Here is a 14,455-nt window from a genome sequence, read left to right on the forward strand (position 1 = left end):
ATGAATAGGGTGCCATCTTTAACTGTTGTATTCATCCATTAGCTGCAAACTCTGCCTACCCATGCAGTGTTGTCAGGGGGCTGGAGCCAGTGCAGCTGACACAGGGTGAGGGTGGGGTACACCCTGGACAGGTTGCCAGTCTTTCACAGGGCCGACGTATAGAGATAAACACCCTCACACTTAACGTGCACTTTAGAGTCACCAATTTACCTAATGTGCCTGACTTTGGACAAATAAGGCAGAGTACAAAATATAAATAGATACAATATGTAATGGTATTTGAAATATAGACGAGAAGAAAAGCATTAATTATTGCACACAGGAAGTTAATCAAATGTCCCTTGTTGTGTTTGGACTGCTGAGTTTATTGTTTGTGTAAGAGTCTGACAGCAGCCGGAGGAAAGACCTGTGGTATCTCTCATGGGGTTGGAGGTGATGGCTAAGCCGTCATCCCCCTGTCACTCTCACCACCTCCACTGGGTCATGGAGACATCCCAGAACAGTGCCGGCCTTCTTGATCAGTCTGTCCAGTGTCTTCCTGTCAGCAGTAGAGCTGCTGCCCCAGAAGGCCACACCATAGAAGATGGCTGATGCCACCACGGAGTTGTTGGATCGCCCCCAGGAGCGCTTCCTGCACTTCAAAGGACCTGGGTCTCTGCTGCAGATACAGCCTGCTCTGTTCCTTTTGTATAGTGCATTTGCATTGGGTCATATCATATCCCCTTAATAAATAAAAAATTGCATTTTATATTTACTTGGCTTATGAGCCCCAGTAGGCTATTTAGACGGTGCACTTTAATGCAGTTTATTGTGCCCCAGCAGAGCTTATGGCTTGCAATGCTCCTGGTCTAATCCTTAATTATTTCATCTTTAAATCTTATTTCCCATTCCCAGTTTTATTATCTCAAACTCAATAGATATCAGCTATTCTTTATATTTTCAGTCTTTAAAATGTATTTTATTAATACTTTTGATGACTTTAAAATGCCCCAAATGTAATTGTGCTATTTGTATTTATTTAAAAAAACAACCTAATCTGCAGATCAGCAGAAGCCTATTATTTTCCTTACCTCATGTTTTAAAGTTTTTCTATCATTGAAGTTGCTTTGAGGATATATGATTTTTTTTCTTGTATTCCTTATGTGCAGCTCTTTTGTTTGTTTGTTTGTTTGTTTGTTTGTTAAATGCGTCCATGCTTAATAAGGATTAACCCTGAAGCCTCTTTGAGCGCTTGTAGAAAATTAGGAAAAGATTGTCCATGCTAGGGTTCCTTTTTATGGACCGTACCACATCACTCTCTAAACCAGGGAACTGTCACTTAGATTTTCTCTACCGCGTTAAAGAGCACGAAATACCAACTATTATGCATCAAGACAGGACTTTTTACTTCAAAATTACAATCCCACACGCAGCCATTTAAACCCATATCGAGGCAAATATCCTAAATAACACCGCCTCCCGCCGCCCCCCTCCTCGGTCCCACCCCCCTCGCAGCTGTCGGGTGGTAACGGTTCAGCAGAAGAGGCTGCTGCCATTTTACACGGGGACAGCTAGCTAAATCACCAAAGTGATTGACCACAACTTATTGGCCTGTAGTAGTAAACTAGTTTTTCCAAGAAACACAGCGTCTCACTGTATCCAAACAAGCAACACGGCTTTTTGTTTTTAAGCACGAGTCATATAAACAGTGGCGTAAAAACACGGGTAAGTTGGTCAATCCCAAGTTGTCAACGGCTGTTGTAGCGAGCTAACGTTACCACAACAGACCCACGGTGTTTCAGTGTCAGCTAATGCTCCTGGTTGTGATGTGTAGACGCTGCTTTTACGGTCTGAACGGCGGTTTGATAATGTGACAGTAATGTGTTGACAGAATTACGTCATGACAGAGTTGGTCTGGTTCTGCACAAGTGGGCTGCTGGCTGCTGTGTGTGTGTGCGTGTGTGTGTTTCAGGTGCTGTTTATTAGCCGACAACAACAACCTCTGCGGGGTTTTAGCCTAAGCTTTTAAAAAAGATTTATGGTTAACATACATAAATGTACATAAAAGAGGAGGAGGGTCTGGCCGTGATGTCACCTAACGCGGAAGTCGCTCCCGTCACTCCTCCCTCTGTCATGTCATCGCGGGCTCACATGCAGAAACCTTGCTAAAATATTAAGAAGCTGTTGTGCAACTGATCACAACAACTGGTCCAAATGCATACCAGCTGTCTAAACACAAGCATTGTTGTGATTGTGCAGGATCTGTTTATCTAGTGTACGACAAGCACACACTGAATATTTCAACAAACCTGACAACCAGAGTGCTATATTATTACAGTGAGGCAGAATACCACTATGACATATGAGGGCCATACTGTAAGCATTCAACAGTCAAGCATCAAGCTGTTCACACTTTAAATGTGTCTTTGTTTGATAAAGGCAGCAGGCTATAGCATGCCTAACAGCTGTGCATTATTGGCTATGTTCAATTTAAAAAAAAATCAGACTTCGCTGTCACACTGACACCTCGCCTGTGACTTGGCTGCACGATCAGCTGGTTATTGTGCTGAGTGCCGGGCCAGCACGTTGTCCCACCTCTGTCCAGCCTCACATGTACTGTTTCAAGACAGCTGAATGGGGATTATTTAATCATCCAAATAATGTGCTCGTTGATGGATGGAAAATCTTTGTTTTGCTCATTCAGTTTGAAGATTGTAATCCCAAACTGTGAGGCAAAAAAACTTGTGCAGGTCTGTGTGTTTGGACAGCTACAGAGTTAAGTTTAATAAGCTTTTTAAGATACACATATTTTTTACCAAGAAAAGCTTCCTCAACACTGTTTTTAAGATTTATGCATTCTAGACAGGCAGTGCCGCCCCAGCAGGGGACTGCTTCTTGGGTTGGTAGTTTAAGTTAGAGTTAGTTTGAGGTTATGTTTGGGGTTATTCACGGAAGTAGTTGTTATTAATTATTTTAATGTCAAGAGCATTTTATACCACTGAATGATAATACTGTATAGTGGCATAATAATGCAAGCACAATCCTTGTACCAAATCAGGAACACACCCGACAGCCACTAGGCCTATTCCTTCTACTCTTGATTTGATGACTCTTCCTATACCTCATAACCACCCGGACTGGAAAGAAATGTTGTAAATTTGATTGTATATAATCAAATTGTAAACAAAAACATCTGATTCTGATTAATATGTGATGTTAGTAGAAAAAAAAAGTATCAGGACAGCTACAGTACTGTCAGCCTCGTGATTTCTGGTACCTGAGCTGCTAGACTGAATGCAGTTCACAACAGACAAGAGTCACACAATGTTTGCTTTCCTTGATGGAAAATGAAATGTAGGTCAGCCTGAAAAGAATTGGTGAAGATGGCAGAGTGCACATCCAACTCAACTGCAGAGAGAGTGAGTTGCAAAAACTCACCTACACTTAGCCGGCACTGGGTTTGCCCTCTTAGGGACATCATGCCAAAAAAATATACGGTAAAGGTTTGAACCTGTCTGTTTTGTTTTTAAAAGAATGATTGAAGTTAGGTCTTAATTTCTTAATTATGTAAGGACGAAATTGAGGAGGTCTTGGTGATCAGTGGTTATTGGACAACCTTTGCGATTGCAGTTGAAATCAGATATGTATTCACGTCTTGGAGCCCTTTTAATGTAATGCCAGTTAGTGTAAACTGCTGACGTTTGCGTTTGTGTAATAAATTCATGGAGTAATATCTGATATGAACACACTGTGCACTGTGACACAAGAGGAACAGATGTTATAGATGTTCTCCAGCTTTAATGTTATAATGTTGAACATGAAAATAAACTGATGGCATGACTTGGTTCAGGGATATCATCGTGGTCTGACCCTGCTGCTCCCAAACAGAGCGATAGTGTGGAGGGTCAGTGCAGTGGGTTGGTTATGGCTGGGCTTCCCTCAGTGTGGATAGAGTGTGCTCTGCTAGGCCAACGGAGAAAAGCCATTACTGCAAACTGGAAACCTAGTGAATTGTTACACTGAGAGCACAGTGCATGCTCTGGGTTATTTCATGAAATAACAATTTTAATTTTAACTAATTTGGAAAAACTGAAGCAGTTGCTCAATCTGAATTTGTTATTAGAGTTTGAATGTATATATGATTTATTTTGTGTTCTGTTTGATTGCTTTAAGACATTTAAAAGGAGTTGACAACCCAATAACGCTGGTACCAGATGTGCTATAACCTGTTGGAAAAAGTGTTCATATTTTTAGACTGAAACATGTTGCACTTGTGAGATTTTACTGGGCACTGTGGACTGCAGCTCTTTGATTGAGGATATTAACCAAACCCAGCTCAGCCACTTCATGTGTCCTGCCCAGTTGTGACTGTTTATGTAATAACTACGAAACTCTCCATATTTAGTACCCGTGATGCTACAGTTATAGTACCCAACACATCAATTTAAAAAAAAAACAAAACTCAAAATACTTCCATTTCACCTATTCACATCACACCAGACATTGGTATTAACTCCATAAAACTACACACAACTAAAGAAATTGTAACACTACTATCCATACAAATGTCAGGTCTGTATTTTATGTCAATAGGTGAAAATGAAATATGCTGAATTAGAAAGTTGTTGATATGGTGAAAACTGTATGGGGGGATTTACCTAGCAGTGACAGAAAAAGAAACTAACAGTGAATGAAGAGAAAAGTACAAGAGCCCTGAATAAAAAAAAAAAAAAGTCTTGAGTGAAGTGGCAGTGACCAGGGAGCAGACCACTGATTTCACACAAAGTTGCAACCTCTGTTAACAGAAGTTCCTGTGATTAAATTCAGACATATTTTGGATGTTTTACCAGATATTCACTGATAAACATGATGTTGTCTAAGGCAGTGGATATGGATGTTACACTGATGGCAGAACATGTACAAATTACAGGTAGGGTTTGTGATACCTGACGTAGATGTTGTTAGATCTTTGCTGGAGTGAAACAATTAACTAAGCCATTGATAAGTGGATTTGTGATGGGGTTTATCCAGGATCACTTAAGGTAGCCTAAAGGGAGTAAGACTAATAGGATGTTTTTGTGTTGGTGGACTAGTCTGTCGTCAAGCTCTGCTGGCATAGTGTGAGTGACCACATGACTCAGCGAGGTAGAATAAGTTGCTCACTGGATGATGAATTTGAGGTGCAGTGGTTTGCAGGAAACGCAGTGAAAGCATTCTTCGGTAACCCTTTAATTTACAGGCTGCTAATTATGTGATAATGTCAAGAAATAGCCAAGAAATTACAATTGATTGAGTCATAATGTCTAGAAATAGCCTAGAAATAACGGTCAATTTCAATTAAAGTAATGTTGAGAAATATAGCCAAGAAATAACGATTGATTCCGTAGAAATAGGCCAGAAATAACGGTCAATTGCAAGGACTTGGTGGAGAAAAATTCTGGCCTTTCCCAAAAAATTTTAAGCATTAAAAGCATGTGTAATCTTTTGCCTTTATAAAAAAAACGTGACATTACTATGAAATTGACCGTTATTTTTAGGCTATTTCTTGACATTACTTTGCAATTCATTGTTATTTCTTGGCTATTTCTTGATATTAGCACGTAATTAGTGGCCTGCAAATTAAAGGGTTACCCATTCTTCCTTGCATTATTGAAAACCTGTCCTGTAACGTAGATTATGTGCATATGTTGTTGTGCAGACCTGTTGAATATGATCGCTAACTTGTTGGATTTACTATAAAATTCGTTCACAATACTGCTGGTTAGCTCTTAAAGGGAGACAATTGCGCTATTGTGGCAATAACCGTTTGCGTAGCAAGCAGTAATGTTAACAGCTCTGTTGAGTTTTAAAATTCATTTGACATAGTCTGTAAAAAAGGGCCGATCAGACACAATGCCCCTGCAGTGAAGTGAAGCTCTACTACAGACTCTCTTTGGAGCTGTAGAATAAGTGAGAGCTGAACACAGATAGACTTAAAACAGAGCTTTCTCTGTAGTCTCCAGCACAGACGCACAATAGCTGCTCAGCACAAGAGAGTTGATGTAGGAGGAGACCATCATGGCTCCACAGCCACACTGGGGGACAGACAGTAGTACAAATGCACAACATCATGACTTTGCTTGGCATGGTGCAGCTAAAGAGACTGAGTCCACCTGGGTCACTTGGATGCCACCCCATTGACACTCTGCTTGTGCTGCGCTCCACTGCTGGTTACAAGTTAATGTCTCTGTCAAATGTGTAAATATTTGTGAAGCATATTTTTGTTGTTGTTGTTTTGTTGTGCTCTCAGTTGTAATTGTGTGTGTTTGTGTGTGTTTGTGTGTGTTTCTGTGTATGATAGCGGTAGTAGTGCAAGGCCCTGGATGGATAGCCTGGACCCCGAAACCCTGTATGTGTCTCCAGAGCAGGCTGGACAGCCCACACTCCCCCTCCCTAACCTGGAAGTCTCCGGTGTGGCACTAGTGGGGTAAGAAGTCCATCAGTGCACACATGCAACGCTGCAGACAGTACAGTACAGTAGGTCAGGGGGTTGAGGATGAAGCCCTCTTTTACAATGATAAAAAGCTACAATGATCAAGGGGCACCAACATTCATTTCTATAAAGCGTTGTAGTGAGTTTCCAGGTTGACAGGTGCATGGAAGTCAGACATTTCTCTGTTTTTGGTGCAACGTCTCTCTTGTGGGATTTTTAACACCGTCAAACAACAATTTACTATTCACAGCAGGCCGATGATTTTTCACGCTTGTTGTGCCGCTGTGGTCAGCCTGTTTTAGATCGCACATTTGGCTCACTGACATTTTCTATCTTCTTTCACACACACCTTTACTCAAGGCGCACATCTGCGTCTAGAGATATGTGCACACTGTCATGTCAAGAGCTGTTCTCGTTGTTTACCGAGGTATGTACAGTATGTTGGGTACTAGTTATTTTTGTTAGCGTGCAGTCAACAATTATTGGGGTTCACAGTGTATTTTGCAGTTCTTTTCTATCGATTGCCTCCATTTAGTACAAAAAACTAAACAACAATCAAAATATCCGAATAGTTGACTATCCTGGTTCAGTTCTGCTAAACAAGGGAATGAGGGAATACCTTGTGCAAGACTGGTGTTCATCCTCCAGTAGAGTTGTGCCAAGGGTGCCACAGGTGGTGGCCTGAAGACTCTGCTGGTTTTCTCTTGGTTATCTGAATGTATGTTGCACAACTGATAGGTGTCAATCTGTGCATCAAAAAAAGAATACGATATATTAAATGAATGAAAACCAAAATAGATATGCAGCACTAACAGGTTCTTAGGAAGGAGGTTCGCACGTGCCCATGTCCAGTGTTATATTACATACATTCCCTGAGTTAATCTAATTTCATAGATATGTTGACGTGTATGTTCGCGTGAGTTTGTGTGTGCACTGTGTGGTGGACAAAGACCAAAGCCAGTGTCATTTGACATTGTTTTTACACACACAAGTCACACACCAACCAGTGCAGCCTGCAGGACAACAGGGCAAACACAACCCCCCTCAGGCCGGAACCTAATTGTTAGCCCCCGTTGTGCCTAGTCCAGGGATTAGCTACTGGCTGGGGAGTACTATTCACTCCCTCTTTCATTCCCTCTGCCCACTGGGCCTTATCACCATCAATCTGACACCCTGTTTATCTGATGCTGCAGCCAGATCTGCTGGCCTTGGAGAAATGTTCACAAAGGCCGTGGATCATCAGCACTTTGATTGTGGGACCCCAAATGGCCATTACTCTCTCTGGCCCCAGTGATCCCCGCAGCACTCTGTCTCTATGATCCCCATGCAGCGGTTAGTCCCAGTCGCAGAACCTGGAAAGCCGACCTGAAGGCCTGTCACTTTGTGTCTGTCATTTGTACTCTTCCTCCATCTCAGACAAAGGTGTTTCCTCAGGCGCATTTTGTTTGTCGTATTTGTTGCTCCAGTGGAGGGGTTCTCCACGTGGATTGATTTTGTCACGGCACAACTGTTTCTCTCTGACTTTTTCTGTTGGCTGTCTTTGCAATACCAGTCGCCAGGGACTTACCATTTATGCTCTGGAGTTTACAACCACCACCACCACCACCACCACCACTGTCTGATCTCGCTATAAATTCATCTTTGTTGCGTTAAAGAAGAAGAAAACAAACACGTTTTTCCACCATGGCTTCTTTTAAGTTGGATTTCCTGCCTGAGATGATGGTGGACCACTGCTCTTTGAATTCCAGTCCTGTGTAAGTAACTCACTATGGCCAGCTTTGTGAGTATTTCACGTTCTGTAAAGTTTCTAGATATCATCCAGAGAGGATGCGTCTGTGTTAAGGATGGTCTTTGTGGTTTAGCTGTAATCAGCAATAATCATGTGCGGCTGTGTTGTAATTTGTCAGGGTGATAACAGGCCTGTGAATGAGACGTCCACCTTTATTTGATCACTTGCTGTCTCGTTGTGGTGTTGTCATAGTCAAATATTCTTGATGAATAGCTGAGCTAGTGAATGTTGATTTGATTTGAGTTATTTTCTTCTGTCATAAAACCTGTCAAGTTTTTAAACCAAATCAACTTTGATTCCAATATCAGATTGAACTTTTGGCTGGGATGTTGAATCTCTTTTTCTGTATGATCAGCACTGTTGACTCTTTCCAGTAATGTGTTCCTCCTGTGCCAATTGATGTGTTAGAAAGAAATCCCTCGAAAATATAGTCAGATCCTGTGTATGCAGGTTTTTTTTGTTTTTTTAATCTGCAAAGCTTTTCACTCTGGTTGGTTGGGATGGTTCCTTCCTGTACCTTGTTTTTTCTCTGATTCTGGTTCCAGTTCAAATTCTGGTAATCGGTTGGAAACCCATCTCTGATCCATGTTATTTGTGCATGAAACAACAGTGATCTTTTGTTTTTCTGAGCTTTGTGTTTAATGGGCTGCTCTGACGAATGATACTTAAAATGCAACCACAATTACCACATTATTAATATTTTTTCACCCAAAATAAATCCTTTTGAGCTGATTTGCTTTGTCATTCCTGGTGTACTGTCGCAGTGTGTAAGTGTAGAGCTTATTTTGATATCAAAGTGCTATTTGATCAATTAAACATGTCTGCTGGTACAGCTGAATGTCAGGTCATGATATAAAGATATCCAGGATGAGCGAGGATTCATTGTTTAACAAAAACACCAGCTTTTCTGTACTATGAAATCAGTGGCAACAGCACACACAGATACTACAAACACATTAATAATGTCACTCAGCTAAACAATGGTGCTCCATAACAGTGTCAGAGGTGTTATTTTTTCAGGCTGGGAAGACGCATCCAGACATTATGTCACTATGACATCAGATCGAACCTCAGTCCCTGCTCACCTTTGTCTTTGCTGGGCAAGTGGCTGTTGACAAAGATTCACCTGATGCTCAGAAATAATCCAGATAAGCTGTGGGAAATTTACCGTATGTGTAACGATCATAATATATTGACCTATACAAAGAGGTATAGGCAGTAATATTTGAATAAGATACTAATCAGACACAACAAAATGATCTTGGTTCAGGCTGGTTTTGAGAAGATGAATATTGCATCCAATCCAGCATCGAGAAGCCACCCATCTGACCTATGGCACTGGGTACAAATAAATCATTCACAAAGGTTGCCAGTGGGGGGCAATACAAAAATGATGGACTCATGTCCTCTGCATCTATTTCCTCCACAAAGGTCAAAAATGGTTGCCAAATTATATAAAATGTCATAACAAACACTGAGTATCTCATCTTGTGCGAGATATTGGGTAATGTATAGGAATACACAGGTGGGAAAAATTCCTCCATCCTCTTTATTGGGTGTCACATTGCTGAATAAAGCAAGAAGTGGGGGTGGATCCAAACATCCATGTAGTATATTAGATAAAGTATTTAAATTGACCAACGCTACTTACGGGGGCTTATCTCTCCTGTGTTGTTGTCTTACATGTGTTTTTAAAACTCATTCATAGATGATAAGATTTTTGTGAAAATATATGATCAGAGTATAATTTGTTGATGATGTTGGACTACAGTTGTTTAGAAAGATGTTTGAATGTGAATTTGAATAGCCAAACTTAACACTGGAAATTTGAATATCATAACTTATTATCCATTTAATTTTGCCATGGTTGAAACATTCAAACTATATTGTAAATAGGAACATAGAGGGAAAGAGCGTGGAAGAGAGAGGCAGTGCTCATGGGAGTTTCCAAAACTCAGCAGCATAGTTTAGGGATATTTATGGCTCATCTCAGCTATCCCTGAGGATGGAGGACAGTTTTAATCTTGCATCTTTTTAAGCTTGATCTTAAATGTAGAGAGGATGTCGCCCTCCCAGACAGAGTCTGATAGCTGAAGGCTCTGCCTCTTCCAAACTAAGGAGCATTTTGCCCAAGTACCTAACGCACCGCTTGAGGAACTAAAAGGTCCCTGTGGGCCATTGTTGTCTGTGTTTCCACTGCAGCCTAAAGTCTCAGTAAGGCTATGCAATCAGGGCCATCACGTATGGAAATGAAATGGAGGTATTTTTTGTAGTCCTATTGAAGTTTTATAACTTGTCCCAGACCTGTTTGGCTTGTTGATATTTTGGCGTAAACCTTTTTGTTGCGGGTTGCCAGTTCCAGTTGCTGCTGGATGTCATCTTCTGCCAAATGCACTTTGTCCTCTGTTCATCAGTCCTTGTCCATCTGTCATACATTGTACACTTTCGTTTGGGAGTCCATGTCGAACCACACTGAAAATGGAGTCTCAAACAAAACAAATCAGTCAGTTGCAGCAGCGGCTTTTGAAAACAGGGTGAAATAAAATTCACTGAGTACTTAACCACTCAGAGATTTAACCTCCGCAGCCCTGAACTGTCAACCCTCCAACCAGGGACTTCTTTGGGGGTACATCATCTACCCCAGAATTAAATTTAGACCATTTCCTGCAGTCGAAATGCACATATTTCCTAATAGGATCCTAGTTTTTTGGAAGAGCAGAGTGCTCTCGTGTGGTAGCAGGGTACTATGAGCTCTTGAAGATATGATGATGTAGTCTGATCATTGCAGGGTTTGTGATTTAGGAAGCTATACACAGAAGAGATGAGCTACAACATTTTGAATCAACCACAGGATTGTTGTCGGGACATACTGATATTACAGTACAGGTGAAAGGAGAATATCCCAGAGATGTGTTCAGTGCAGACTGCAAAGAAGCTGCACGATGTATTAGTTGACAAAGGAGTGGTAATGTAGCACTGTGTAATAAATCCAAATATTTTTTACATTAAAAAAGAGGAAACTCTGAGAATTCGATTTCCAAAGTAACATCTGGACAAGCCTGTTGTTTTGGAAACAAGTACTTTGAATGGACAAAGATAAACTGAGCCCTGTGGAGTTGCCAGTTAATTTAACTAGAACATGTTTCTGGACTGTGGGAAGAATCCACATGCATGCAGATAAGAACATTATCATGATGATGTTTGACAGACCTGACCCACCAATGTCTGTTTTCAGGCAGCTGGATCCTTAAACATGGAATAGGAGTGGTGATTGTGTTACATTTATTTATTTAACTCATTTGATTGATAGACACATTGCGGGTCATGTCATTACAGGTCATGTCATCCTCCGGCCACACGACAGTGCCAAACAAAAACAAAAGAGGGAGTAGAACTGACCACTCCAGAAAAAATGTGCTTTTCTGTCTTTCTTTTCTCTGCTCTGCCCTCTGTGTCAGTGTTTGTTTGTATGAGGGCTCTATACACACACACACACAGGATGTGCAGCAGGTCAGAGCAGAGGCTATTGTGTAGAAAATGAAATGGACTTGGTGATGGTGTTAGGTGTCGATAAAGACAACATCTGTCAACCACATGCTCAACAAAAGCTGCCAGGGAGACGATACTTGAATCAGACATCTGTTAAACAAACACAGTGATAACTACTGAGATGTCTTCAGCGAGTGTCGACTCACCGCCCTCCCCCCGCCTTAATCCACAGTAGGTATATTTTAGAAATATATATAATCAAGAGACCTACCAGCCCCTATTCTCTGCTGGTAGCTGCCTCGTGGTGTCTCCTCTACAGAGGACAGCGGAGCAGACAAAAGTCTGGAAGTAGTACTTTATAAAAAAGCTAAAAGCCTTTGTGTCCAATGCAGTTGAGGGGCTTTTGGTAAGCATTAATCAGTCTAAGCCAAATGTACGTTATGTTTGTAATTGTGTTTTCTTTTACTTAACTACTTGGCCATTATCAGAAACAAGTTTAAACAGTTAAACGAGATGTAAAAATATAGCATCCATTGTTATTGCTGTTTATTATCAACTCCACATTGTTGCATCTCTAGTTGCATTGCTTTAGAATAAAGGTGCAGTATCCAGAGCAAGTAGCAGATGATTTCCTGACCTTGATAATTGCTATGTGATGTTTTGTGCCAAGGCACCAGGTGGGTGGTTCCTCCATCTGAAGCTAGGCAGAGACCATTGTTGGTGTTTAGGTGTAAAATGAGTTGTTGCACCAAGAATAAACTCGTCAGAACCACATATTTCTCTCGCATGACATAGCTCCACTGCAGCTTGTGGTGATTTTGCAAGCAGGAGCAAATATTTTTGGATGGATTGAGTGATACTTAAAATGTCAATGAACATTTTCCAACCAGAATATGCAGATAAGCCAGTACAAACATTATAGTTTATTGTCAGTTAAATTTGGACTATTCCAGAAATGACATTAATCTACTCTAATGCAGCTGTTGATTAACAGGAGCTCATTGATCCTGTGTTTAATGCTTAATTTTCAAATTGCATCATGAGATACATAACATGTTAAAATATGATGTCACAGCTACAGTAGTGATAAGACTGAAGAAGAAGTGGATTGATTGGGGTGTGGTTATTTATTGTTTTGTCATATTTCCTTCGGACCAGGGAACTTCTGCAGGCAACTTGTCCAGCAGTTTAGGCCAGTGATGACAACATGCACTACCTATCTTTGGAGCTGTGAAACTTTGCCAATATTTAACCTGGAAACATCATTCAAACCTCAAATGATGCACAGGACTTTAAACTGTACTATATCGTGTTTTGTTTTCAAACAACAATTGTCTTGGTGTGATGTTCTGTGTCAGACCCAGTCTGACTTGTCTCCTCTGACTTCTGTCACCTACACAGAGTCTTATTTTGTTTTGGGGGTTCATCCTGTGTAAAAACTCTAGAGACTGTTGTGCGTGAAAAGCCAGGAAACCTCAAACCAGTCACAGTTAGTCAGTGAGACTCATTATTCCTCATTCTGAAGCTCCTCATCTCTGTCTGCTGAATCTTATACATTTAACTGCCACCACATCATTTGCTCCTTGGATAACTGCATAAATAAGCAGGTGAACAGGTGTTCCTGACAGTCTGTTACAGTGATTCGCCACTTGGGCTTGAATGTGGGAGTGTCACACCTTAGCGGAACAGCTGTTGTGTACTATTATTTGCAGTTAATTATAATGTGTCTTTTTGTGTACATGTGTGCTGTGATTCCATATACGTAATTGGTTTTCATAGTTTCTGATCTTCCCTGCTTCCCCTTTTTATTTAGTTTCTGTATTCGTATGTGCAGAATAACTATGTATTTCTAGGACCACTAAAATTGCTAAGACGCTGAACTTAAAGCATGTATACAGTTAACTGGCTAGCTGATTAGAGACAGAGAGTTGTATAGGTTTAAGTCAGAGATGGAAATGGTGGCTGTACAGCTGCAGTGATGAATCTCAGATCTTGTACGGCTTTATAAAAATTTCCTTCAAATTTTTCTCCATGGATGCTATGTATTTTCAGTATGCCAGGTCTTCTAAATTTAAACTTGTTGCCTTTTCTGTTAAATAATGATTGGCACTGCAGTAAGGACTGGGTGATTTTGTAGTTCTCCCTTATGGTTGTGAGGTTACTTTGTTACAAGAAAAATTGAAGCTGCCTGTGAATTTATCCCATATATTTTACTGTAGTACTTGTGCTGGGAGAGCTCTGCAAATAGTTCCTCTCTTTCTTTGGCTCTCTGTATCTGTCTGCTGTTGCTGTTTACGGACAAGTCCAAAGGATTGTACGGGGAAGCAGGACGGGTGGAGTGTGCATACTGAGCATAACTGGCATCTTAGTCAGAAGATGACTGGGCCAAAAGATTGTGAACATGAGAAGGTCCGGCAAACTCATGTTCTGGTGCACTAAACAAGGCCAGCAACATGTCCACTTACTGTAATACCATTTTAGCATGTTTACCATCTAGGAAATCTCCTGCATGAAGAGATGGATGTTCTCACTAAGTGACTGGCCTGTCCACAGTGTTGTCAAAAGACGAGGTGACAAGCATTTTTGACATAAATCAAATTCTTAGGGCTCATCGCAGCTAGAATTCATGAATAAGGGAGTCCTCATGCTGAGACACTTAAGGCAGGAGATTGGTACGGGGGCGCAGTACCTGGCTGTTGCAAATGGGGATGAGAAAGCAGAGGAGG

The 14,455-nt window shown here is 41.0% G+C and overlaps 1 protein-coding gene across 3 annotated transcripts in view; it reads left to right on the forward strand.

Moving 5' to 3' along the window:
* Positions 1-1,528: 1,528 nt before the first annotated feature.
* The window catches only part of celf1 (cugbp, Elav-like family member 1), a 28,646-nt gene continuing 15,719 nt past the window's right edge, over positions 1,529-14,455 (forward strand). For all 3 annotated transcript variants that reach the window (XM_085767825.1, XM_085767832.1, XM_085767841.1), the window contains exons 1-2: positions 1,529-1,704; positions 6,320-6,445. In XM_085767825.1, the coding sequence (XP_085623951.1) occupies positions 6,342-6,445 (104 nt within the window). In that variant the 5' untranslated portion in view covers positions 1,529-1,704; positions 6,320-6,341. The remainder of the gene's footprint in view (positions 1,705-6,319; positions 6,446-14,455) is intronic.

The sequence above is a fragment of the Trachurus japonicus genome, chromosome 3 (genome assembly GCF_045865225.1).
Source record: "Trachurus japonicus isolate A0001 chromosome 3, Traja_1.0".
NCBI classification, from domain to species: domain Eukaryota; kingdom Metazoa; phylum Chordata; class Actinopteri; order Carangiformes; family Carangidae; genus Trachurus; species Trachurus japonicus.